Source organism: Lutra lutra, chromosome X (assembly GCF_902655055.1).
Source record: "Lutra lutra chromosome X, mLutLut1.2, whole genome shotgun sequence".
Classification (NCBI taxonomy): domain Eukaryota; kingdom Metazoa; phylum Chordata; class Mammalia; order Carnivora; family Mustelidae; genus Lutra; species Lutra lutra.
This window is the reverse complement of record NC_062296.1, coordinates 79,426,643-79,454,308: the sequence shown is the minus strand read 5'-3', so window position 1 is coordinate 79,454,308 and position 27,666 is coordinate 79,426,643. Positions and strand designations below refer to the sequence as shown.

Sequence of the window (27,666 nt, the reverse complement as noted above, 5' to 3'; positions counted from 1 at the left end):
AAATAAAATTTAGTTATTTTATGCCCCTACATAGACGATACTGCTCTTAATATTTATCAAGAATGCCGTTTGCAGGGGCGCCTGGGTGGCTCAGCGGGTTAAGCCTCTGCCTTCGGCTCAGGTCATGATCTCAGGGTCCTGGGATCGAGCCCCGCATCGGGCTCTCTGCTCAGCAGGGAGCTTGCTTCCTCCTCTCTCTCTGCCTGCCTCTCTCCCTACTTGTGATCTCTCTCTCTCTGTCAAATAAATAAATAAAATCTTGTAAAACCTCCTTCTTTCCAAATCCTTCCTCCTTACCGTCGATCCCGTCTCCACTACTTCTTCCATCTTTCCTTCCTCTTTCTCACTCATTTTTTCTCACTGCTTCAGATATACCAAATAAGGAATTAATTACAAAGTAAGAAAGGAGATTGAAAAAGCAAGGTAAAGTTGACAGAATTTAGCGTTTCCTGGAAACCATTATTACGTTCTATGGAATTTTGTCACTTTTATGGCTCTAGTTTGAGATACTTCCCCAGTTTTCCACATGTGGATTATAGTTTGGGCCTGAAACCTGACATAATCCAGAAGGAAAATTCCACCATACTAAACAATAAAGCCCATGCATAAATCTTTGCCTACTTCAGGAAAATTACGGTAATAAAAATGTTTTTCAGTGTAAAGCATTTTACCTCTCACTTGGTACGTTTACACGTTGAATTGAATCATAATAACACTCCAAGATGGACAGGTTTTAATATTTTCAAATGAGCAAGCAGAATCAGAGAGGTTAAGTGTCTCAAGTAAGTTTGCACAGTAAGGAGCCAAACTATCACTTGAATCCAGGTCTCTTGAGTTCAACCCTGTTTTTCACAAAACTACACTGCCTCGCTTTCCGATCTAGTTATATTTGCTTTGTTAACAAGGCTTCTGGGCTATGTCATGCATATTTCGTCATCCCAAACAGCCCCTTCACCGTTTTTTCTATTGAATTCATGTGACGTGAAGCACTCTTCACTTATATTCATTCAGTTCATTTCCTATCTCCAAAACCATGGAACTGGACTCACTGTAGGTGCTTGCATTTACTTAGGAGAGAAAATAAACATGGAGGCATTGCCTGATTCACCCGTGGGCCAGGACCCAGGCTGATACTGGTCTGTGACCTATATGAGCCATTTGGGAAAAGAATAATAGACATAAAAAGTACTCATGGCTTCAAAACTTTTTTTTTTTTAAGATTTTACATATTGAGAGAGTGCATGAGCGAGGGAAGAGGGAGAGGACAAGCAGACTCCCCACTGAGCAGGGAACTTGACTTGGGGCTCCATCCCAGGACTCTGGGATCATGACTGGAGTCAAAGGCAGCTACCCAACCAACTGAGCCACCTAGGTACCCCTCAAAACTTATTTTTTGAAAAACAAAATCAAGAAGATCAAATGAAAGTGCTTTATTTTCTTCTTAACATGGATTTTCTTCTTTTTCTGACTTCTATCATAACCAAAAAAGAATTAACTTCTGCTCATTCATTTGACCAAAACGTGTTGAGTCTAAGCACAGTTTTCAGATGCTGGGGAACAACTGCACAGACCCAGTGTAACATAAAAATGCATAAAAATGCAGATGTCACTAACGAAATGTCATTTCATATCTTACATTGAAAAGAAATCAATATTGGACATAAGTCAGAGATGAACAGTCAGGAGCTCCATTTCTTTCTTATTTAAAATAAAGATTTCTTTTGTTTATTTTTGCAAGAGAGAGAGGGAGAGAGAGCATGAACAGGGTGAGGGGCAAAGGGAAAAGGAGGCTCTCTGCCAGCAGGGAGCCCGATGTGGGACTCAATTCCAGGACCCAGGGATCATGAAGTGAGCCGAAGGCAGACGCTTAACCCACTGAGCCACCCACGGGCTCCATTTCTTAGCGTTCAAAGACACCATGCCACAATGGTTGTGCCTGTGTTTGAGAAGGTCCTAGAAGAAGTAAGTTGTTTTTACCTATGTGAGATGTATTTATCTAAATGCTGATGATAAAATCAGCTATAAGTATACATTTGGTTTTGCTCTAGCAAAACAGATATGATAGCGGCTTTTTGCATAAATTAAAGTTGCCCTTAGCTGGAATAAATCATTCTTATTGACATTAGCAGCTGTGTAGTCAGTAAAGAATTATTGTTGCTATTACTTAGTGGTATTTATAAACACTTTTATTTTCTAAGTGCTTTACAATCACTTATTGTCTAATTAATATGTAATCATCTGTTTACAAGTAATAATCACACATGTAGCGCAGTTTAATTAAAACTCCAAATGCAGCCACCATCACACTCAAGAATATTGTGTAAATTTTGGTCTCTCTTTGGTGGGGTTTGGGTCCAGACATATGACTGAAACACATACAGCAGGGGGAAAAAAATGAATAAAGATTCCTCACTTGGATTTGAGCATAATTTGGATTCACAACTTTTGCATGCCCAACATATTATCTGAATGTCACTGGCTACGGGAAAATACAGCTAATTTTCACCACTTAATGGCTCAATTACACATAAAAATTTTTTAATTTAAGCCACAAAATTGGCTGATAGTTTATAATAAACGTTCAAGGGCAGACACTGACTTAACATTGAAAGTGTTAGTCACCATCACTGTTTCAGTGATTATCACGGAAAAGATCAAATTTAACAAAGGTGGCTCAGGGACCCTCAAGGTTAATCTAACATGGGTTCAAGTCTAGACCAAGCTACGGTCAGTACAAACACCTGCCAGACATAATTACCTACTGCGAGCCCCTGTCAGTCTCCCCAAGTGTTATCCTATAAGTAATTATGGGAACCGTGGAAGAATTTTTTTTACGCAGGTGAAGGACATGCATACTAATGCAGTTTTCCCATAAATTTTCCTACAAGTAGAATTGCTGAGTCAGGGTACTTGAATTTTCAAGGCTTTTTTGTACATGTTTTTTGATACTATTATCAAATTGTCTTCCAGAATGGTTGAGCAGATTTACACTGCTTCTGATAATGCCTAAAGAGCCGTCTTTCTCTCTTGGCTATTGATATGTTGAAACCAGTTTTCTTCCTTCTTGCTTTGCCACCGGGCAGTTTCCCGATACAGCAGCAAATACTGCAGGGTCCTGAGAACTGACCCCGGGCCTTGCAACTGTGACACAAATGTGCTTGACTGGCACGTGAGTCAGCAAAGCCATCTGAGGCCAGGATGGAGAAACCCACTCACAAGCAAACCATCATTATAATCCTCAGACTTTTTAACTAACTGATTTTGAATGGCACAGACTCAAGAGGAAGATCTCCATCTTGTAAAATCTGTCCCCAGAATCTTTGAATGCCCAAAGAGAGATTTAGTTGAGGTGGTGGTGGGGGGGGGGGGCACCTGACTGGCTCCGTCGGTAGAGCGTGAGCGTCCTGATCTCTGGGTTGTGAGTTCGAGCCCCACATTGGGTGTAGAGATTATTTAAAAATCTTCAAAAAGAGAGAGACTTGGTTTCATCTTCTGTATTAGTTCCTTATTGCTCCTTATAACAGTTTACCACAAATGTTGTGGCTTGAAACAACACAAACATATTATCTTCATCTGGGGGCTCAGAAGTCTGAGATGGGTCTCAGTGGACTAAAATCCATGTATCAGTGAGACTGCATTCCTTCTGGAGGCTCCAGGGGAAAGTCCATTCCCTTGCCTCCTCCAGCTTCTAGAGCTGCCCGCATCCCTTGGCTCCCTGCCCTCTTCTTTCCGTCTCACGAGCCAGCAACTGCCTCAGCGGCCACCTTGGCCACAGTCACATATCTCCCTTCCCTGCCTGCTCCTTTCACTTGAAAGGACCCTTGTGATTACACTGGGCATTTGGATGATCCGGGATAATCTCTTGTATCTCGACATCTTTAACTTCATCACATCTGCAAAATCCCTTTTGCAGAGTCAAGTAAGACGTTACAGGTTCCTGGGTTCTGGGAATTAGGATGTAGACATCTCGGGGCAGAGCCGGGGGAGGGGCGGGCATTAGTCTGCCTACCGCACGTTCCTTAGCATGAGGAACTCATGAGTTTCATGACTATCTCATCTCCGGTTATTGGAACAATACATTGCCTATAATTTTAAAACAGTCATTTGTAAAACCGTGCTTTGTGTCAGGCACAGGCACTCTGCCAGGTTTGCAGGTAAGAATCCGTGCACAGAAAGGTTAAGTAATTTTCCCAAGGTCACAGAGCTTGGCAGAGCTGAGTTTCAAACTCAGGCCTATTGGACTTTAAAGCCCCTGTTCATCATATGCCGCGTCTGTCGCTCAACATTTCCCACGCTCTGCTCACTTTGCTCTCTTTGGATAGCCTTCATGTTGAAAGCTTTTCAGTTAGTTTGACAGTTAGTGATACAACCTCGTAGATAAAACCTTTTATCAAGCCCCTATAAATCTCATATTCGACTCATTCCGCAGGTGCCAGTAGAGGATGGCATCAGGAAACACTCATTCAAGATGATGTCGCCACATGCTCTAATAAATCTTTCCCAGAGTAGCATCAGGTGGGTTCTTCCTCCAGCATACAAACAGGAGCAGACTCACCAGGTCATCTTCTCTGGGGGTGAAATGTTAATCTCTGAATAATATCAGGGGGTGCTGGCCAGAAACGATCTTTCCAACAACAGCCTACAAGTATATCCACTCTTTTATTCTTGAAATAAGACAGTCTGACACTTGAGGGGTTTCATTTCACATCTTAATCAAGTTTCTCATCCTCTCTGCTTCACCTTGCAAAATTCTTGGCCTTGGCTGCACGTGACAATCACCTTGGGAGCTTTCAAAAACCACAGAAGCCTCATCCCCCCACCCCCAAGAGATTCTGCCCTTATTGGCCTGGACTGCAGCATCAGGACATTAAAAAATACAGAACGAGGGGAGCCTGGGTGGCTCAGATGGTTAAGTGTCTGTCTTTGGCTCAGGTCATGATCTCCAGGTCTTGGGATCAGGCCCCACATCGGGCTCTCAGTTCAGTGGGGAGTCTGCTTCTTCCTCTTCCTCTGCCTCTCCCCCTGCTTGTGCTCTCTCTCTCTCCATCTCTGTCTCTGTATCTCTCTCAAATGAATAAATAAAATCTTTAAAAAAAATGCAGAACGAAAAAAAAAAAGTTGAAAACCACAGAGACAAAGTGAAGCAGAGATGAGAAACTTTATTAAAACATAGGTTTGGGGGGTGCCTGGGTGGCTCAGTGGGTTGAACCTCTGCCTTCAGCTCAGGTCATGATTTCAGGGTCCTGGGATCGAGTCCCACATCGAGCTCTCTGCTCAGTGGGGAGCCTGCTTCCCTCTCTCTCTCTGCCTGCCTCTCTGCCTACTTGTGATCTGTGTGTGTCAAATAAATAAAATCTTTAAAAACAAAAAACAAAAAAACCCATAGGTTTGGGTGGCTCAGTCACTTAAGTGTCTCTTGATTTGGGCTCAGGTCATTATCTTGGGGTTGTGAGACTGAGCCCCGTGTTAGGCTCTGTGCTCTGTGGGGTGTCTGCTTCCATCCCTCTCCCTCTCCTTCTGCTGTTCTCCCAACTCGTGCCCCCTTTCTCTAAAAATAAATAAATAAACCTTAAAAAAGAAGGCAAAGGTTTTGACCCTCAACTATAAGGCTCTCTTTTTTCCAAGAATATCTATTTTGTTTACATCAAAAGAAATAAAGCCTATTCATTTCTGTATCCCAAGAAGGTAGCTATGTAAAAACCTTCAATGTGTCCAGAAGCAATCATTTTAAAGATTTATTTATTTTGAGAGAGAGTGTGTGTGTGTGCACGAGCAGGGGGAGGGGCAAAGGGAGAGGAAAAGAACCTCTAGCAAACTCCCTACTGAGCGCGGAGCCCAATGCTGGGCAGGATCCCACCACCCTGAGATCATGACCTGAGCTGAAAGCAAGAGTCGGACACTTGGGGCACCTGAGTGGCTCAGTGGGTTAAGCCTCTGCCTTCGGCTCAGGTTATGATCTCAGGGTTCTGGGATCGAGCCCCACATCGGGCTCTCTGCTCAGCGGGGAGCCTGCTTCCCCCCCCCCACCCACCCACACACACACACACTGCCCGCCTCTCTGTCTCTGTCAAATAAATAAATAAAATTTTAAAAAGTTGGACACTCAACGGACTGAGCCACCCAAGTACCCCAAAAGCAATCATTTTAAACCTACTCTATTTAAGTGCCAGGGGAGGGGCTCTGTGGAATGACTCAGTAGTGGTGCTCAACAGGGACAACATGCAGTCAGTGTGCTGCCACGGAAGCCCATTCTTGCTCCAAGAATAGATACTCTTCAGTAAGTAAGTAAGCAAGCATGAGGTAAGAACACTTCCAAAGAAAAATAATCTTTTATTTCTGCAAAGTAGCCCAGATAACCTCACCACACCACTCAACCCTAGGAATTCAAAAGCAATAAAAGCGTCAGCAGTAAACCATGGCAGGCCCTGCACATGTTAATACTACCGTTACTCAAAACATTTTTGGAACAGTTCTTCTGATATTTTCATCGTGGCCATTTTATTTTTACTTTTTAAAAAAGATTTTATTTATTTATTTGACAGACAGAGATCAGAGGTAGGCAGAGAGGCAGGCAGGGGGTGGGGGAAGCAGGCTCCCCAATGAGCAGACAGCCCAATGTGGGGCTCGATCCCAGGACCCTGGGACCATGACCTGAGCCAAAGGCAGAGGCTTAACCCACTGAGCCACCCAGACGCCCCTCATCATGGCTATTTTATAAGGCCGTTAAGGAAAATCTGTTTTGGGGGTCGTAGGGCATGCAACTCTAGATCTCAGGATTGTGAGTTTGAGCCCCACATTGGGTGTAGAGATTACTTAAAAATAAAATCTTAAAAATAAGAAAATCTGTTTTTATATCATCAAATCAGTATTTGGGGGGATCTAAAGAGGTATTAACCAGATTTCCAGATTTACCATTCATCTATCAAACCACCAGTTAGCTTTAGGTGGTTTCAAAAATATTGGAAATAACCCTCGAGGATGATTGTGTCCTCTGTTGCCATCCAGTAAGAAGAGAGGGGTGGCCTACTCTGGCAAGAAATTCCTGAAGAGTTAGAGATCTTCAGTGAGGAAGGTGACCCCAAGGCTCTAAGTTCAGTTTTTTAAGAGTCTCATGCTCTACCGACTGAGCTAGCCGGGCGCTAAGTTCAGTTTTTTAGAGCAAGAATCACCCGGAGAATTTGTTAAACTAGTTCCCCAGGCCAGGTTCCCGGAGATTCTAATTCAGCAGGTCAGCAAGGGCCCATCAACTTGGTTTTCTCTCCAGCTGGTACAGGTGCTGCCTGAGGCCCACACTTTGAGTAACACCATCGGAGAGCAAAACTGAAGACAAAAATAATGATGTGAATGTATAAGTTTTATTACCCTTTTTCCAGAAAGGACAGAAATTGTCAAAAGGACTCAGGACCCAACTTGGAGAGACTCTTGTCAGCCCAGATGAAAAGTTTACACATCAGTACAGATGAGAACTGCAGTGGATTGAAATCCATCAGGTGTGTTTAAATCCACCTGTTCAGGCACGCCGGTGGGTGTGTGGTGGGGGCTCAGTCAGTTAAGCAACTGAATCTTGGTTTCAGCTCAGGTCATGATCTCAGGGTTTTGATATTGAGCCCCGGGTCGGGCTCTGAGCTCAGCACAAAACCTGCTTGTTCTTCTCCCTCCAACTTCTGTGAAAATAAATAAATAAATCTTAAAAAAAAAATCTACCCGGTCATAATACTATTAAACAAAATCCCAAACAAACCGATAACCTCATTTGTCTGCATTGGTGGATGCAAGAGATCACACGCATTATTTGGAAAACTGGAAGTCTCAGGGAAACAATCGGGCGTTTATCTTAGCTCTTCTATTCAAACGTACTTCTGAGTGACCAAGTAGTAAGGAGAAGTGTATCATCTTTGAATGAGTAATAAAACTATGACGGTAATAAAGAACATGATGGATTGGACTCTCCCAATTTGATAAGCGCTAACGAATGATTGGATCTAGGCACTGAGCATCAACCACGTCTTACACGACAAAAAGACAAACAACCACGAATATTATACGTGCCTAAAATAAAGAAGGCTGTATACCACCCATCCAATAGTTTGTCAAGCAAACAGAACCTGGCTTCAATGACACCTCTTGATCTGAGACCGATTAATGGGAAATTCAGAAGGGATAAAGGAGGACCTTAACACCACAGGGATGCAATCAGGAAGATCCAGATTGTAGGAAGCTCTATAAGACAAACTCAGTTTCTGCAACCAAAAAATTGCAAGAAATCTATGGATTAGATGAAATCTAAAAGACACAGGAATCACAGCATTGTGATGTATACCCCAAATTATTAGGATCCTAGTTCAAAACACTGTAAAAAATTACGATATGCGTGAAACAATAAGAAATTTGGACAATTTGGGGGTGCCTGGGTGGCTCCGTTGCTTAAGCACCCGACTCTTGGTTTCGGCTCAGGTCATGATGTCAGGGTAGAGAAATCGAGCCTTGCGTGTGGCTCAAGCATCTGCTTCAGATTCTCTGCCTCTCCTCTGTCCCTCCCCCAACGCGCGTGCGCACTCTCTAAAATAAGAAAATAAAAAAAATTCTTTAAAAAAATTTGCACAGTTTCTGGATGCCATAAAAGAATTATTATTAAATATTTCAGGTATAATGATATCTTGTTTATGTTTCTTGAAACTTCATTTTAGAAATATACAGTGAAGGGGCGCCTGAGTGGCTCAGTCGGTTAAGCGTCTACCTTAGGCTCAGGTCATGGTCCCAGGGTCCCGGGATGGAGCCCTGCGTTGGGCTCCCTGATCATCGGAGAGCCTGCTTCTCCCTCTGCCTGCCACTCCGCCTGCTTGTTCTCTCTCTCTCTTTCTCTAATAAATAAGTAAAATCATTAAACAATGTAAAAACAAAGAAATACACAGTGACGTATTTGCAGATGAAGTCTATTGTGTGGGTGAGGGGAGTGGTTAGGGCTCTAGATGAGTGGTTCTCAGCTGGGTGGAACTTGGTCTTCCACCCTACATTCGTTCGGGGTTGTCTGGAGTCATTTTTGGTCGTCCCATCTTGGGGGGTGACGCGGCCGACGTCTGTAGCCGCACTCCCTACAGTGCACAGAAACAGCCCTCCACTGTGGGAGACTGGCTCTGCCCTCATGCCCTGACAACCTTGAATGTGTCCACTTGAATGTGTCAGAGGTCATCCAATGTATCCACATAGCTCACATTGGCAAAGACTTGAACTGCAGCTCATCTGAGTGTTGGCAGACTGTCTTGTGACCTTCCTAGACTGTGAGAGGCACAAGCCTGTTAGGAGTGGCTTGGAGGCCACTTCCTGCTTGCCTCCCTATCTCCACGATGAGACTCTCATGAGGCAATTTCTTTCTCTTTTCTTTTTTTTTTTTTTAAGATTTGTTCATTTATTTTATTTTATTAAAGATTTTTTTTTAATTTGACAGACAGAGATCGCAAATAGGCAGAGAGGCAGGCAGAGAGAGAGGAGGCAGAGAGAGAGGAGGAAGCAGGCTCCCTGCAGAGCAGAGAGCCCGATGCGAGGCTCGATCCCAGGATCCCGGGATCATGGCCTGAGCCGAAGGCAGAGGCTTTAACCCACTGAGCCACCCAGACGCCCCTGTTCATTTATTTTAGAAAGAGAGAGCATGCAGTGGGGAGTGGCAGAGGGAGAGAGAAATATTGAGCTGGAACCACACCCAGCATGGGGCTCGATCCCACAACCCTGAGATCATGACCTGAGCAGAAATCAAGAGTTGGATTCTTAACTGACTGAGCCACCCAGGTGCCCCTCATACGGTAGTTTCCAATCACCTCCTGGGTTCTGTTGAGGTCTGGGCCTTCCTGCCCTTCCCCCCTCTGTATAGCGCTGCAGAAAAGGAAACCAGTTAGTGACCATCTACACAGCAACAGAAGTTGCTCCTCAGCAACAGGAGTCTGGAGGTCATCGGCCTCTCTCTATTCAGTGCTGTTCTTGGCGTGTGGGACAAGGACTATAGGCTGGCACCAGTGGCTACATGTCTTTCACTAAGTAAGTAATAAACTCTCTGAATCCAAAAACAACTCAATATACTTTTAGTCAAACCAGACAGAACTCGGTTTTGGTCCTGCCTTGTCTTGTGTGCGTACTGGACACACATAATACACAGAACAATTATCCAGCCCCAAATGTCAATAACACCAAGGCTGAAAAGCTCTACAGGCAACAATATTGGTCCTGAGGTAATCATTGTTGTAGCTACATGACGAGTACATGAACAACAGAAATGGGAAGACACCGATTTGTCTAATTTTGCATGTTTCAAACTATCCCTAATAAAAGCTGTATTTTCAATTTTTTTAAAGATTTTATTTATTTATTTGACAGAGATCACAAGTAGGCAGAGAGGCAGGTGGGGGCAGGGGAAGCAGGGCCCTGCCGAGCAGAGAGCCCGATGCGGGGCTTAATCCCAGGACCCTGAGACCGTGACCCAAGCCGAAGGCAGAGGCTCAATCCACTAAGCCACCCAGGTGCCCCTGTATTTTCAATTTTTAACATTTTTTAAAGTAGGCTCCATACCCAATGTGGGGCTTGAACTCACTACCCCAAGATCAAGAGTCACGTGCTCTATCAACTGAGCCAGCCAGGCACCCCAAAAGCTGTGTATTTTTAAAAAGATAAAAAAAAAGAAGAGAGAGGTAAGGAAACCATAGGAGACTCTTAATGATAGAGAACAAACTGAGGGGTGATCGAGAGAGGCAGGTGGGGGGATGAGCTAAATGGGCAATGGATATTAAGGAGGGCACTTGGGATGAGCCTTAGGTGTTATAGTAAGTGATGAATCACTAAATTCTACTCCTGGAAGCAATATTGCACTGTATGTTAACTAACTAGAATTTAAATAAAAATTTAATATAAATAGGGGCACCTGGGTGGCTCAGTGGGCTAAGCCTCTGCCTTTGGCTCGGGTCATGATCCCAAGGTCCTGGGATGGAGCCCCATATTGGGCTCTCTGCTCGGCAGGGAGCCTGCTTCCCCCTCTCTCTGCCTGCCTCTCTGCCTACTTGTAATCTGTCTGCCAAATAAATAAATAAAATATTTTAAAAATTAAAATAAACAAATACACAAACTAAAGAAATTGGTCACCTTCCTTTATTAGATGTCTAACACTTCGAGTGCATTTAATGAGGCAACATGCAAACAGGCACAAATTTGCCATCATATTTCTAGCTCCACCACTAAATTACAAAGTATGTGTTCTTAAGCAAATTACTTAACCTCTTTAAACCTCAGTTTCCTCACCAATAAAATAAGGCTAATTATGCCCCTGAGGGTCTCATAGGGATTAAATATAAGTGTTTGGCTGAGTGTTTTACCTAAATACCTTTATTAGACCTCCTTCCTTTGTTCTTTTTGTTTGCTACTCTTCAATACAGAAATGCAAAGAGCCCTTCTCCTCACCTGGACAAGTTTCTTTTCAAACAATTCCCTGGAAAACATAAATGACCCTTGTATAAAATGTTTGGTCCTAAGGGCTTAAAACAACAAACTCTAGAGGGACCCTGGAGGGATGGGGAGTATGAAGGCACGTATGTGGTTAATTCATTAGTTCTTTTTTTTAAAGATTTTTTTTAATTTCAGAGAGAGAGAGAGCATGTGCGCGGGCGAGTGGGGGGAGGGGCGGGGGGGGAGAGATAATCTCGAGCAGACTCTACACCTAGTGCAGAGCATGACACTGGGCTCAATCTCATGACCCTGAGATGGTGACCTGAGCAGAAGTCAAGAGTCAGACGCTTAACCGACTGAGCCACCCAGGCACCCCAATTCATTAGTTCTTAATCCCAGGATCTTCTTGCCCCCACAGAGGACATTTAACAATGTCTGCAAACATTTTTGTTGTTAAGACTTGGGTGGGGCCAGTTCTAGTAGCATATACTGGTTAGAGACCAGGGATGCCGCTGAACATTCCACTAAACGCACATGACAAAGAATTATCTGGCCCCAAATATCATTAGTACCAAGGTTGAGAAACCCTGGGTTAAAGTGACCAAAACTCCTTGGTGAAGCTTTTCCTGGATAATTAACTTTACCTTTCTTTGTTCTTCTTATCCAACACATACAGGCTATTAAAGGCATGCTCAGGAGAAATCATTCAAAATGTGATTACTCTAGCTCTGTGGCCCTAATTTGTTATTCATTTCTTTATGAGAAAAAAAATCTGAGCAGTGTTCTGATTTTATTGCCTTCGAGTTTCAAATAGCAAACTTGAAACATGCACTGATTACCTTCTTAATTAATAGGCTGTGAAGGCAGGGCATCACTTTATTAACTAGTGGGAAGGATATACCACCTCTTAACAGCTTAGTAGTCTTTATTCCCAACTGTGATGCCAATGGGGGAGGATTGGGATGAAGGGGATTCAGAAGTTTCTCCCCAAACAGATATATTTTTCTTGTTAAAATAGTTCATCTTAGTTTCAATGACACCTGCCTACCATGTCATTATTAAATAGAAAATATTATGGGTAATTTGCCCCCCATCCTGCATCCTCCTTTTATTTATTTTTATTTTTTATTTTTTCCACATCCCCCCTTTAAAAGTCTAGACACTTGGCGTGCCAGGCTGGCTCAGTCGGTAGAGCATGTGACTCTTGATCTCGGATTGAGAGTTCGAGCCCCACATCGGGTGTGGAAATTATTTAATAATAATGATGATGGTGATAATAATAATAATAATGTCAAGATACTTGATATTAAGACTGCAAGGCCATAGGTAAATGAGGGTAATTGTGTTCAACTGGCAAACAATAGCAAGGCCATTTCTGTGAGATGTGTTGTACATTTCATGGAGAAATAGGGCAAAAATATATGTGAAGACAAAAAGTGGGGGAAAAATCTATACAGGTGGTAGAATGGCCTAATCAATGAGGTAGGCCAATGAGGTATCTGCTTTTATTTTGTCTTTCCCTTAACCCACTCCACCCCGTCTGTGAAAACCCATCCCACCGCACAGCCCAGGGTTGGGACAGCTGATTAAGAAGCCAAGCCCTGGTCATTGTTCAGGGGTTTCTCAGATTCTCCAACTCCCTCTTTAAAGAATTAGAACTACGAGATGGAGTCTGAGTAGATCAGGGGATTAAAGTAACTATCTCTGCAAATAACCCTTTCTGAGGTCTTCTCACGCTGCTCCAGTCCCTTTCCTTGCTGAGACCGGCTATTCAGCTTTCTGTGGGTTCTATTGGATAGACCTTTTCATTCCCCCCACCGAGAAAGCTAGCTTAGGGCACCTGGGTGGCTCAGTCGGCTAAGTGTCTGCCTTCGGCTCAGGTCATGATCCCAGGGTCCTGGGATCGAGTCGCAAATCAGGCTCCCTGCTCAGCAAGGAGTCTGCTTCTCTCTCTCCCTCTCCCCCACCCCTCTGCTCGTGTGCTTGCTCTCTTTCTCTCAAATATATAAAATCTTTCTTTAAAGAAAGGAAAAGCTAGCTTAGTAGGTACTGTTCCTTGGAGTCCAGCAATCTCTGTCTGAAACAGATGGGCACGTATCTCCACTAGGAGATGAAACTAACAGGAGAAATGAAGCTAAGGGCTAAGAGTGAAAGGCCACGTTAACAGCCATTTGCACTTCATGCCTAGGACCATCAAGGGATGACACTCCTTCCAGAGAACAGCTCACAGTAAATTGATCTTCTCATAAAACCTCTAGTTCTAGATGTACCACACTTTTGATACTTCCATATACAAACTTACAACTCTTTTTGTGTTATGGTATCAAATCATTATCTCATAATGTTAGGTAATTCTCCTTTGTAAACTTGATTTTCTTTCTCATATTGTTAGTTAACCCATCAACCAGACTTGGGAAGATCAGTTCACGCCTCCAGGGTGCCTCCACTTTCTTACATCATCATGAAGTTGTGTTTCTGTGTGAGTGTTTCTCAGCTGCACAGGTGGCTCTTTTAGAGCAGTCTTTCTTTTCTTGGGGAGATTTTGTGCCCGCCCCCAAGAGTGATTTTGCAGTGTCTGGACGTAGCTTTTTTAGTATTTTATTTTTAAATAATCTCCGTACTGAAGGTGGGGCTTGGACTTACAACCCTGAGATCAAGACTCACATGATCTATGGACTGAGCCAGCCAGGCACCATGGACAGAGCTTTGATTGTCAGAACTTGGGAATGCTACTGATATTTGGTGGGTAGAGACCAGGGAAACTGTTCAGTAAAGGCCTCCCTCCCCCCCACCCCCCACCCCCACAGCAAAGAATTATCCAGCTCAAAATGTCAATAATGCCAAGGTTGAGAAACATTACTTTAAGCCAAAGATGGGTCTTTGCAACGAATAACACAATTCCAAAATGGGGAAAGGATTTCCAAAGAGGTTTCTCCAAAGAAGATACACAAATGGCCAATAAACAGGTGAAAAAATGCTAAATCTCACTAGTCATTATGGAAATACAAATCAAAAGCCCAATGAGATACCATGTCACCCCCACTAGAATGGCTATAATTTTGAAAATGGAAAATAACGAGTGTTGGTAGGGATGTGGAGAAACTGGAACCTTCATACATGGCTGGTGGGAAAGTTACACAGTACAGTCTCTTTGGAAAACAGTTTGGCAGTTCCTCAAAAAGTTAAAAATAGAGGGGCTCCTGGGTGACTCAGTTAAGCATCCACCTTGAGATTATGACTCAGGTTGTGATCTCTGGGTCGTGGGTTTGAGCTCTGTGCTCAGTGGGGAGTCCTACTTCAGATCGTCTTTCTGTCTGCCCCTCCTCTCTCTCTCTCTCTCTCTCAAATAAAAAAAAATTTTTAAACCTTTTTAAAGAAAGTTAAAAATAGAGTTACCATTTGACCCAGCTATTCCACACCTAGGTGTTTATCTAAGAGATTTGAAAACATATGTTCATAGGGCATCTGGGTGATACGTTCAGTTAAACATCTAACTCTTGATTTCAACTCCATTCTCGATGTCAGCATTGTGAGTTCGAGCCCCACATAGGGCTCCACGCTCAGCGGGGAGTCTGCTTGAGATTCTCTCTCTCCCCCTCTGCCCCTCCCCACTGTGCTCACGTGCCTGTGCTCTCTCTCAAATAAGTAAACAAATCTTTTTTAAAAAAGGAAACACATGTTCACAAAAATCTTGTACGCAAATGTCATAAGCATTATTCACACGAACCAAGAAGTGGAAACAACCCAAATGGTCACTGCCTGATCAATGGAGAAACAAACAGTGGTCTGTCCATACAATGGAATGTTATTTGGCCATAAAAATGGATGAAATACAGATACACACTATAACATACATAAACCTTGAAAAGATAAACTAAGAAGCCAGACACAAGATATTGTATGATATACAATATACATATACATATTGTATGATTCCTCATCTGTGAAATATCTGGAATAGGCAAACCCACATAAGAGAAAGTAGATTAGCAGTTGCCTGGTGCTGGGGGTATTGAGGGGTCTGGGGAGGGACTGCTAATGAGTACAATTTGGGGGGGATGATGAAAATCTTAAAATTAAACTGTGTGGAAGGTTGTATAACCCTGTGAATATACTAAAGCAACAATGAATTATACCCTTTATGACATGGATTATATCTTTAAAAGAATAGCTCTTGGGGCACCTGGGTGGCTCAGTGGGTTAAGCATCTGCCTTTGGCTCAGGTCACCATCCCAGGGTCCTGCAATTCAGCCTCACATCGGGCTCCCTGCTCACCAGGAAGCCTGCTTCTCCCTCTCTCTCTGCCTGCTGCTCTCCCTGATTGTGCTCTCTCTGTCTCTGTCAAATAGATAAAACCTTTAAAATAAAAAAAAAGGAATGGCCCTTTGAATCTCCTGAGTGCCTATTACAAAGGAGGTGCTCATTAAATAATGTAGTGACCCTTGAAGCATGGAAGACAAACACAAAAAAGATGTCCTTCCTGCTCTGGTTACTATTATTTTTAACCTTTTCTGTCTAGAGAGGAATAGGAGTGATTCCCTTAAACAACCTCTAACTTAAGCAACCTACAGGGGTCTCCATTTTTCCCTAAGGGTCCTCAGAGCTCTCTGAGTGCTCTGTCTACTGGTAAGTTACTCTTGAGAAAGCCTGGGTATTTTAGCTCTGAATAGTTGAGTTTTACATTTTCCAAGAATTAACTGAACTTTTCCCCAAACCTATTTATGCCATTGTGACTGCAATGATACAATTTAATTAAATGTTATATAAACTGATAAAAATGATGCAAAAAAGTTATTTTTAAGAAATTAAATTGTTTTGGAAAGATAAACAGTCATGTGGCTTTTAAAAATTGCTGTTGAATTAGGTGAGGGGAAGACAATTGTAAAAGATAGGGAACAAAATCCCCCCAAATCTAGGATTCTATACTCAATGTTTTGAAAATATCTTGAGTTTTCATTTCACCAAAAATAGAAATCATAGCTGTTGCATATGTGTAATACCTTATGAATAAAAGACAACACAGACCTTTAATCAGTGGTCCAATTAAAGGATTGGCCAATTAATAATATATCTATTTTAAGTTTAAGCAAAATATTTAATGCATGCATTAACCATTTTTTCAAACAACTCTTTATTAGAAACATTTTATTTTTCAGTTAACTAACCTACTAGTCCCCACTGTAAATGATAAGAAGACTTCTATTGTGCTTCCTGGCGATTATAACTCTCCTACCTTATATAATGGAAAAAACCCTACAAAGCTCTTTTATTCATTCTCCATTTTTGTATTGAATTCCTTACAATTCCTTACAAAAGTCCTTCAACTGCCACCTTAAGGGAAGGTATAGTAGCCTCATGGAAAAGAACTCATGGGACAGATTTGTAGACAAGTCTTTCCCATCTCTCTTGGAGGCTGATCCAGCTCTGCACATCTCTGGGGAAGCTGGGGAAGAACTGTAGAGAGGGAGTCTGCCCCCTCTGGTATCTCTGAGCGACCCCACCTGGCTTTCGTAGATCACAAACCTAGAGCAACCCTAGGATTCTGGCAGGATTTGGGGTAGAGAGTCCTGTAAACAGTGATCGCTACATCTCTGTTACAGGCGTTAATGATAAAGCCACGCAGTTTAGAGGCTGGAGTCAAGTTGAAATCGGTCTACCCAACAATGATGCATGCCTCAGAGGCTGGGTTGAAATTTGTTCATTCTCCGGGACAACCTAGAGTTGCCCTTCGATGAACAAACTCAGGATTCTCTCTGGGCAAGAAGGATACAGAATGAACACTGATTTAACTTCCTTTCACTCATTCAACAAACATTTACTAAGCATCTACAGTACATCAGGAGCCGTGCATCCAAGATGGATGTCCGCACTCTCCAAGAATATGTAGAACAGGAGTATATAGGTAGAGCAAGCACTTAATGATTGATTTTTTAAAAATTATTTATTTATTTATTTGACAGAGAGACACAGTGAGAGAGCAGGGGGAGTGAGAGAGGGAGGAGCAGGCTCCCCGCTGAGTAGGGAGCCCGATGCAGAGCTCAATCCCAGGACCCTGGGATCATGACCTGAGTTGAAGGCAGACACTTAAATGACTGAGCCACTCAGGTGCCCAATGATTGATTTTTTTTTTTAGTTAATATGATGGTACTGTTAAAATCTAATCATATAATCTTTGCTTTAAAAAAATTAACATTTAAATTCTTCTATACTTTCAAGACTTAATGGAGGGGCGCCTGGGTGGCTCAGTGGGTTAAAGCCTCTGCCTTCAGCTCAGGTCACGATCCCAGGGTCCTGGGATCGAGCCCCGCATCGGGCTCTCTGCTCATCAGGGAGCCTGCTTTCCTTCCTCTCTCTGCCTGCTTGTGATCTCTGTCTGTCAAATAAATTTAAAAAAATTAAAAAAAAAAGACTTAATGGAAACGAAGAGGAGAGATGTGAAGCAGCTATTATTTTCTTTTCATCCTGAGCCATACTTTCCATTGTTTTTCCTTTCTCTTCTCTTTCTATGTGCATATCTGTGTATACGTGTGTGTGTGTGTATATGAGAGAGAAAGAGAGAGAAAATTTCTAGTTCATGAAAAGTCAAAGAAAACTTTATAGTGCTCTTATAGAGGCACCTGGCTAGTTCAGTTGGAAGAGCATGCGACTTTTGATGTCGGGTTTATGAGTTCAAGCCCCACGTTGGGCATAGAGAGTACTTAAAAAACAAAGTATCAAAATTGAAAAAAATTGAAATGCTCTAATACCTGGGTGAGATTGAAATAAAGGGTATGTTTTCACATTATAAGTCCTCATTGCAAGAATGGGGCAAGATTAATTGGATGCCCGTTCTCATATATCCTTTGCTCCATGGCATGTCAGAGCTAGTTCCAACTCTCTGAGAATAAAGGACAAAAATAAGAGATACCAGTAAGATTCCTTTTCTTCCCATAGTTTCCAGTACCGGGAAGACAAGAAGAACCCCAGGCTTCAGCAGACACAGGTTTCACCTCTCACTACGCAACTTTTTGTGTGCAAAATTGAGCCATTTTGGTGAGCTGTAAGATTTCCAGGATGCCCAAGAGTCAAAGCTTGCTTAGAGGACCACAGTGGGTGGGCCTAAGCTATAGCTTAGGGAGGGATGAGTATCCTCCAGAACCCCAGATTCAGTTGGAACAAGCATGGAGCGTGTGCACTACTCGTCAATTTCCAGGGTGAGAACTATCAGCAGAGCAGCCCATGGCAGTGATCATGCCCTTGGGTCAGTCCACCATATAGTTTCCAAAGGAGGCAAAGATTGTGTTGAGTTAACTGCAAGTTGTGCAAATAACATGCCTGTTGCTATAAAGTGAAGGAATCACAGATGGAGGAGAGGAAAGAAGTTCTAATTGTGTTTTGGAACAAAAAGTAAAAACGTAATATCTACTTTGGCTTAGTGCCTTTAAAAGATGCTCAGATATCTAAACTTTAGAAATCTGGAATGTTCCAAATTGTTTAATTCCCTCCAAAGAAAGACTAAATGTTCGATCTACATTCATATTGTTTCAATTATTTTTTTTCTTTCTTTGCTTATGGCTTACACACTAGAGACCTTCCTCACCGAAGACAGGGCAGTGACAAATCATATTCTTTGAAGCTAACCACTAAATTGAGGAAATGAGTTGTGTTCTTTACTAAAAAGGAACCCATCTTTGGTATGACCGTTTCGAGCAAGCGGCAAAAATCCACCTCTGTTGAAGATTTAGAAATTCAGGTGTCATTCTTCTCTCAGTAGCTCAAAGTCCTCTTCTTTTATTCTATTACCTAGAACCAGGATAGTACCTGGCAAATGGGGTCAACATAGTATTTAAGAACTGATGGGCCTATGTGGTGATTGGTGCCCTGGGAAGGCAACTCTCCCTGCTGAAGGAGTTGGCAGGTTTAGTTCCAGATCCTCAGGGAGGAGTGCACTGAGCTCCCGTCCCGCTCACCGAATGCCTGGAAATCATCTTTCCTTTCAAATAGGAAGCCCTTATCTTGCAATGAAGACTGGTAAAGGGAAAAGAAGAAATGAGAGAGTTTTCATTTTGATCCATGAATTCTCTATAGAAAATCGGGGTTCCCCCCAATGAGTGACATCTTGAAAGAACTGTCTCTGTCAGCCAATCAAAAGGTATTTATAGGGGCGCCTGGGTGGCTCAGTGGGTTAAGCCGCTGCCTTCGGCTCAGGTCATGATCCCAGGTCCTGGGTTCGAGCCCCGCGTCGGGCTTTCTGCTCAGCGGGGAGCCTGCTTCCTCCTCTCTCTCTGCCTGCCTCTCTGCCTACTTGTGATTTCTCTCTGTCAAATAAATAAATAAAATCTTTAAAAAAAAAAAAAAGATATTTATAGAACCTCTCCTGTGTTCCAGGCTTTATGGGGGCCCACAGGGGCACTCCTTCCAGGGTATCCTGGGATAGAGTGGAAGAAGCAAGGGTTTCATAATTAGATCTTGAGCTCATAAAATTTTTGTTGTGATAGTATTTTATGCTACTAATTTCCTTAATGACCCAATGGAAGAGAGGAAGGTAAATCAGTAGTATAAAATGATTTTATATAGAATTTAGAAATAGCAGAGGGTTTGCCATAAAGAACTAGGCTAACCATATTATTTCCTACCAGGGCACCTTAGGGGATCCTGTTTTAATGAATAAATAAAAACGATGTGTAATTATCATATCAATTGCTTGCATCTAAGTGAGTGCTTCTGGAGTTATTTGATGGTGCTTAAAAATCTTTGGTCTCTGAAGTGCATTTAATGTCTCCTTGACTCTTATCTATATTATTAATTTGCAGATCAAAGTTAACTTGGTGCTATGCAAATGAGGAGATTTCCAATGAATGAAATTTTACTGTAAAATATTAAATCCTTACTACTTAGAACTGCAATGTATTTTGAGGACATGTGTCAACATATTGAAAAGAGACATTACAACTTAAAACAACATTATCCAATAAAACTTTCTGCAATGATGTAATATTCTAGCTGTTCAAAGGAGGTAGCCGTGAGTTCTGTGTGACTATTGAGCACTTCAAAGGTGGCTAGTACCACTGAAGAGCTAAAATTTAAATTTTATTTAATTTTAACTAATTAAAATTTAAATGGCCATATGCAATTAGTGGCTACCTTATTTGACAGTGCAGGCTTAAAGAAAAAGTGAAAATGGAATCCAAGACCCTGAATTCCAGCTGTACTGTACCCTTACTAACTTGGGCATTTTACTTAACTTTTGTGAGCTTCAATTTTCTCACTTGAAAATGAAAATATAAATCATAGCTACCTTAGAGGATTTGGAGTAAGAGGAATTGAGATGTATTCAGGCATTCTCTGATTTTCAAATAAGTGCCAATCAAGTACCAAAGTTAAACATGTGGAAAATGAATAACCAGCTCTCTCATTTAAAGGGAGTTTGCATTCCTAGGGAGCTCATAAATATTATTAAATTCATAACTATCCTCTCCGTTCAGATAAAATATTTAATGACAATGTTTATAACTATTGGCTGGTAAGCAGTACCATTAGCTTGGGAGTATCAGTGTATGGTGCACAAAAGCAGTGGGAGGGGCGCTTGGAGGGCTCGTTGGTTGAGCGGCTGCCTTCAGCTCCGGTCATGATCCCAGGGTCCTGGGATGGAGCCCTGTGTCTGGCTGCCTGCTCCGCGGGGATCCTGCTTCTCTCTCTCCTCCCAGCCCCTGCTCTCTCTTGCTATCTCTGTCTCTCTCTCCCAAATAAACAAATAAAATCTTAAAAAAAAAAAAAAGCGGTGGAAATCAGAAAGATAAATTTATAGAAGTTGAGGTCAGTTCAGGTACCAAAAGTACACTGAGAAGCAAAAATGTCAGCGCAATCACTTCTTTGTTATTGTTCCGATTAACATCTTGATTCCCCAAGGAGATTAAATAAACCCAGTCCATTTCACAGGTACAAATTAGCAGAAGAGGCAAGTAGTTAGGAGGTTAAGCACTTTTGTTGGATGTAATCACATGAAATAAGGTACATAAAGTACTCACCACAGGGCATGCCACCTACTAAGGGCTAAAAATTGCAGCCATTATTTTTTTTAAGGATTTCATTTGTAAGTAATCTCTACACCCAATGTGGGACTCGAACTCACAACCCTGAGATCAAGAGTCACATGTTCTGCTGACTGAGGCAGCCACATGTCCCCAAACTGCAGCCATTGTTATAGTAAGTGATGCTCTTGGGAGACCCATGAGATGAGAAGACTTTGACTATTTTTCAATTCACAAAAGGTATGGGAGAACAGAGTGATTACTTGCACAGACTTAATTCTACATGATGGGGCATAGAAAGATCATCTCCACTTTCCATATTCATAGCAGTCAAGAACTGAATCCAGTTGTTTTGATACTATTTCAAATCTATTTTTGTCATGAGGCATGAAAGAATGAATAAATGAATGACTAAAATACCTCCTGATTCCCCCGTTCACTCAACAAAATGAGCCGGTAAAACTCATGAGTCCTCAACATATACATTTTTCCAAATCAGAGACAATACTGAGATGAATGGGGAAGGGACCAGTTGGGGGAAATGGTCTACCAGTCAGGTTGTTCAAGCACCCGGTGGCTGTGGGCCCAGACTACATTGTGAGGCATGTGGTGCTATCCACAGGCACTCGAAGGAGCATGGGGAGGTTTTGATAGAGTGCTGAAACTCGAAAGAACAGGGCTGATGTCCTGAGACCCAAGAAACCACTCTCAGGGGTGTGGTGGGAAATCAGCTTTATGGTGAGGCAGAAACCTAGCATTGCCAGGAAGCTTCCCCTGGCCCTAATCTCCTCTTCACTTCATCTGAAATCTCACTATTTCATCCCACCACCTAAACTTTTTCTATTTAGAACTCATTTAGTTTTAACAAGGCTCCACTAAAATGCACATTCCCCTGGGCACCCTCCCGCCCCCCAAATAAAAGTGGTCTTGAGGTGGTCTCACTTTCGTGATAATTGCATTCCAAGAAATTCAGAAATAGGTGTCAGGATTTTGTGACTTTTCTAATAGGAAAATTTCTCATTTTATAGGGTAATGAACGCTTGGTTAAAACACTTCTCCAATGCCCTCAGGCTCCCACAGCATCATTCTTTGCCTTGAACCACCTACATTTTCTCAGACTGATTTGACTCTTTCTTTCTTTCTTTTTTTTTTTTTTAAGAAAGAGAATCTGTTCCTGCCATCTAATTCTATCCAGGGAGCTTGCATAAGTCAGGGGATAAAGAAAGATGAGTCACAATTTTTCTTTTTTATCACTTTAAGATGGAGAGGATACTATTTCCATTTCGAGTGTGACTCTATTAATTAGCACAGAACCATTACACTCACAGATACATAGGACTTCCCTTTTTGGACCGACTTTGATATTCAAAGAGGCAAAAATCACTAAGAAAGCATGTATGTTACTGTTACCTTGCGCCAGAATGTGGGAGCGCCACTGTCCCCGGCGTCCCCTTCTGTGGTGCTTTCCTGGTGGCCCACCATGTCTGATCCTGCTCCCCTTTCTCTTTTTCTAGAGTCCTCTCTTCGTTTTGGAGTTCTTTCGAGTCACACGGTGAAATTGTCCTTCTCTGGATTCACCGGTAAACTTGACCAAAGGTTTAGCTTGAAGACCCGCTCAGAGGAGCTAGTCACGTCCCAGTGATTGAATAAGCAGAGATCCAAGGTGCTGGGTGTTCTTGCTTTATTTACCACAGGCCTCCCCTTGTCCCCTCCGGGCTGTTGTTCACTGACAACTGCTGTGCTCTGGACTGGCGCTCTGATGGCCTGTGGCGCGGGGACAGGCAGGTTGTGGAGGAAGCTGCCCTCGTGAAAAAGGCCATTGTTTAATCTACCCGGTCCCTCCCTGGAGCTATGGCAACAAATTCCGTTGGTGAATTAACTATGTCATTGTGTGCTGGCTCAACTGATTATGCTCCTGGAATGACAAACATTTTCTCGCTTTTTTTCAAGATAAAAAGTAGTCAAGACCTTGAAGTGTTAATATACGACTCAGCACTTTCTTTAAAGAGGAGAACACAGATGGAGAAAAATTGGGTCCTAATAAATATTTTCTCTGCCAAGAAACTGTTCTAAATGCCACTGATAAATGGACTGGTGCATTTTAACCATGTAGAATCTTCCCAGTTTGCATTAAGGTTATTTCCCCCTCGAATAAGTGTATTAAAAGGGCTTTTGAAATATGCATGTGCTGGGGCCTTTCCCAGAAAAGGATTCTTTTTAACTCTAGTGGCAGCAGAATGCTGCTGTTAATGCATCCTACCTCGTTTCAGAACGAAGATGGCTATCCGTCTAAATTCATCTTTGCCACGGAAAGATTTTCCCTGTTCCATGCTAGTGGGAGAAGTCGGAGTCACTTGCTCACGTGTTCCAGTCTCTAGCATGAGAAAACCTGCTCTGATCAGTTAAAGACTGAACCTGAGGATCCATCCATACCGCACTTTCTCTGGCTGGGGGGCTGGCCTGGCTGCTGGAGGAGCTCTGTCAGGGAATTCGCTGCTCCTCTGCCTGGCATGTGGTGTGTGGTGTGTAGTGTGCTCACTTGGCAAGCCGGAATCACGCTTCCGAGAATGCCCTTCCCTTATGGCTCTGGGTTAGACTTGGCCAAGAAAGGGATTTGCACAAGATGGGGAAGGTGAGTGTGAAGTCACGGCTGTTACTTTCTCCAGGTTGTCATGGCTGGGCTTGGTGACAGAAGGTCCCAGCTATACCTCACTCCCCTGGTCTCTGGGTCCAGATCTTCTTTGCAACTGCTGACCTTGTCAAACAACGGCAGCCCGGAGCCCCCATCAGGGCTTTCTTCAGCACCACCGAGGTAGGAACAGCTTCTGGTGGCTTCTGGGAGGGTAGCTTCTGCACTTTGGCAGCTGGATGTGCTGGGCTTCTGACTTACAGCTGGGTAACTTCTCCCATGATCCAGCTCCCCTGCCCACCTCCGCTCCTCCACCCGTCCCACAAGGCACCAGGTCTGTTCCCTGGGAGAAATCCCTTTCTCTACCGCTCACAGTGGCTCTGCTTCTTCAGCTAAGCTGCGGCTGATACACTTATTTTTCCAAACAATATGAAGACTGTAGGAGAGAATCTTCAGCACGAGGGGATTTTGGAGGGCAACAGGGAGACAATGCCATGGGACTTGCATCTAGAAGTGACTGAGGAACCCAGGGAAACAGATGTCATATTTGTGTCAGTCTCTCCTCCAGGTCCCTGTAGCCTTCGACCTGCAAAAATTCTGTTCAGATCCAATCATGTTTTCAAATACCTTTTCCTTCTTCATTCCTATGGTTTCCTCTCTTCCTCATTCTTCTCCTCCGCCAGAGACCATCCCCCACCCCAAAGAGGCTGAAATTGCCTATCGGAGGTGAAGCACACGCCAGGAGTAGCTTACACTTAGTCAACTGCAGGAGAAAAAGAAAAGTCCAAGTCCTGGGCACATTATTTCTCCCAGAATGATCCACTGGAGCCACTGAAATTCTGGCAAGACTGACACAGCACACACAGATGGACTCAAAGAGATGATTTCTCTGAAACTCAAGTCAAACCTGGCTCAGCTGTTGAGAAAATATTCACCTCTACCTGCACTGGTTGGCTCTTGTCAGTAATGGAAAAAACCACTCTTGTATCATCAAGGCCCAATGGTTCACATGAGAGGCTCGTTTCGAAATTGCCTCTTGTTGTCATCTCTTAGAATAACAGTGCATTTGATATTTCCGAGCTTCTCATCACACATCCAAAAGAAGAATCACTGCCAATCTCTTCTCAGTTAATTCCTACTTAGAGGAGGTGATTATTCATCACGAGCATTAGCAAGTTCAGGGGCTAGGTTATGGTTAATTTTGGCTCTAGAGCAAACAGAATGGAGACAGGGCCGCCAACACAAAACCACAGTGTATTCATACCACAAATCTGCTCAGGTCATTCAATTAAGCCACTTACTTGGATCATGAAGATGTCTATTATCTGAACACTTATTGGTGGCTTTCTGGGGTCTTGTCTGCTTTTGAGAGTCCCATAAGATAAATAAATGGTCTCAGGGGATCCCTATGAACAATCCCCTGTGGTCTATACAAGGGGCTCTCCAGAGCCCCGAGAGTTGTGTCAGTGGGTAGAACCTAGTTGCCCAGGCCCACAGAGGTGGACAAGGATGGGCAGCAGATCCCAGCTACTAGATGAGGTACCTTGTGTGAATTAGAAAAGGGTGCTCCTCTGGGCCCAGCAGCCCAATTTGGTGAACAGAGGGAGGGCTGGATTTTAGCCCCTAATTCTCCGAATCTGTGGGAAATCTTTGCAGCCCCTGAGCCTTGGAGAAAAGGGCATTTTCAGGGAAGCAAACTGTGTCAGTCCCATTATAAGAGATACACTCTTGAATTTGGGAAACAAGTATTCTCAGAGCTCACGAAGTGAGGTGTTCTCTGTTGGGAGATGTGGTTGGTCAACTAGGCCTCAGCTCTAAAGCTGATGAAACTGCCCTTCTTCCACACAAATTCCCCAGGAGCATTCTGTTGGCCTTTCTGATACCTTCCTAGCCGGCAGAGTGTGCCCAGGATCATGGCTTTATGTGGCTCAATTTGAGAGGGCCTTGTATTAGCTCTCTTCTGAGGAGTCTGTATGGCCATGGACACGTGCATGGCCTGGAGGCCCTCACACTCCCACCCCCTAGAAAATTCTTGAGTTCTCCACCCAAATGTCCCACCCTGTTTTCAGAACTCATGAGGCCTCTTGTTCGGTGCCATCCTCCCGGGAGTAACTTCTCCAGAGAACTGCATATCCCTGCACATGAGGGGTGGTGGAAATTTCAGCAGCAAAATGTGAACAGAATCTGGATATCTGGGCCACCCTGTGGTGCAGCACAGAGGAGGCTCTTTGGCTCTGCTCCCCTCCCCTCTGCCATACACACATGTACACACAGTCTGTTAGCATGATTTCAAACTTCTAAATATTTAGACAAATGATACACGGACCTCCATTCAGATTCTTGCCCTGACCCCACAAATGACAGCAGCAGGCCCGGCTAGAGGTATTTGAAATCACTGTAGAAATTAATGGATTAATTAGCATTTTCTGGTTATTTTAATTATAGTTAATTACAGGTAGTTTGTCATCAAAAGTCTAATCATCTCTGAATGTATGAACAATATGATTTTCTGAATCTAAGTGACTCAAGGCTAGATTCTGGACTGAGATGAAATAATTTGCTCCAACTCTAACACAGTCCTTGGAATACGGTAGTTGCCTTGAAAATGACTGTTAGTGAGTAAATGAATCCCTGAAGTGTTTTATTAACTGCCTCTCGTCTTTTGCCCTGCCTATGCCAGATAACTGGCTTACAAACTCTTCGACGGATGAGTTCATCCAAGGCTGTTATGGACGTCTTAGTCAACTGGGCTTAGAAATTCTTTGACTGATGAGTTCACCCAAGGGTGGTTTGGGGTGTTAGTCCAGAGATGAAGCCAGGGAACAGACGAGGAGATGGGAAAGTGACTTCCTGTGACTCCCTGCCTTTTTGCTTTTCCTGAGCCCCTGGAATTATCTAGCAACCGTTCTGAAGAAGGAATACAAAGTTTAGACTTTGCACGTTCAAGTGATAGACTAAAGGCATACTCCACCCCCATGATGTGAAGACATGTCCAAGTTCAAGTGTAGAATTTAGGTATTTTGCATATTCCATTGAATTTACTGAACATGGACTTCATATCAAGCCCTCAACCAGGTGAAAATCTGAAGGCAATTACAGCAGTACCAGCCTTCGAGGCCTTACACATCAGTATATAAGGTACTGTTACATTGAGTATTTGCCTGACTTCAATAATCTATTTTACCACCCCCAACTCATCATTCTCCATTCCCCCTGACCCTGCTTTGTTTGACTTCATTAGGGACAGATGACGTGTACTGGTTTGCTATGGGTCTCTCCCAGGAGAGTGAAAGGGCAGGGTCTTTGCTTCACTGCCGATGTCCCCAGTGACTAGAAGAGTGACTGACACACACAAGGGCTTGGTAAACATTTTGTTGATGAACATATTAATTTGACATCAAAGTTGCACTATTTTTTTTCTCGTTCAATTTGACTTTGAGTGGGTAGGAAATTAGCACGAAGACAAGCAATCTGGTTTGACGGTGGGAGGTGCTCCTGAAGGGACTAGAGGCAAATAATGCTAAGATGGAGTTCAGACCTGGAGAACAGCTGGTGTCCAGGGAAAACAATTGCACTGAGAAACTGTAGGAAGCAAGGACCTTT

At 43.1% G+C, this 27,666-nt stretch overlaps 1 protein-coding gene across 1 annotated transcript in view; it reads right to left on the bottom strand.

The window, feature by feature from the left end:
* The window catches only part of PCYT1B (phosphate cytidylyltransferase 1B, choline), a 125,088-nt gene extending 101,898 nt beyond the window's left edge, over positions 1–23,190 (bottom strand). The window contains exon 1 of the mRNA XM_047716231.1: positions 22,845–23,190. Within this exon, the coding sequence (XP_047572187.1) occupies positions 22,845–22,916 (72 nt within the window). The 5' untranslated portion in view covers positions 22,917–23,190. The remainder of the gene's footprint in view (positions 1–22,844) is intronic.
* Positions 23,191–27,666: the final 4,476 nt, after the last annotated feature.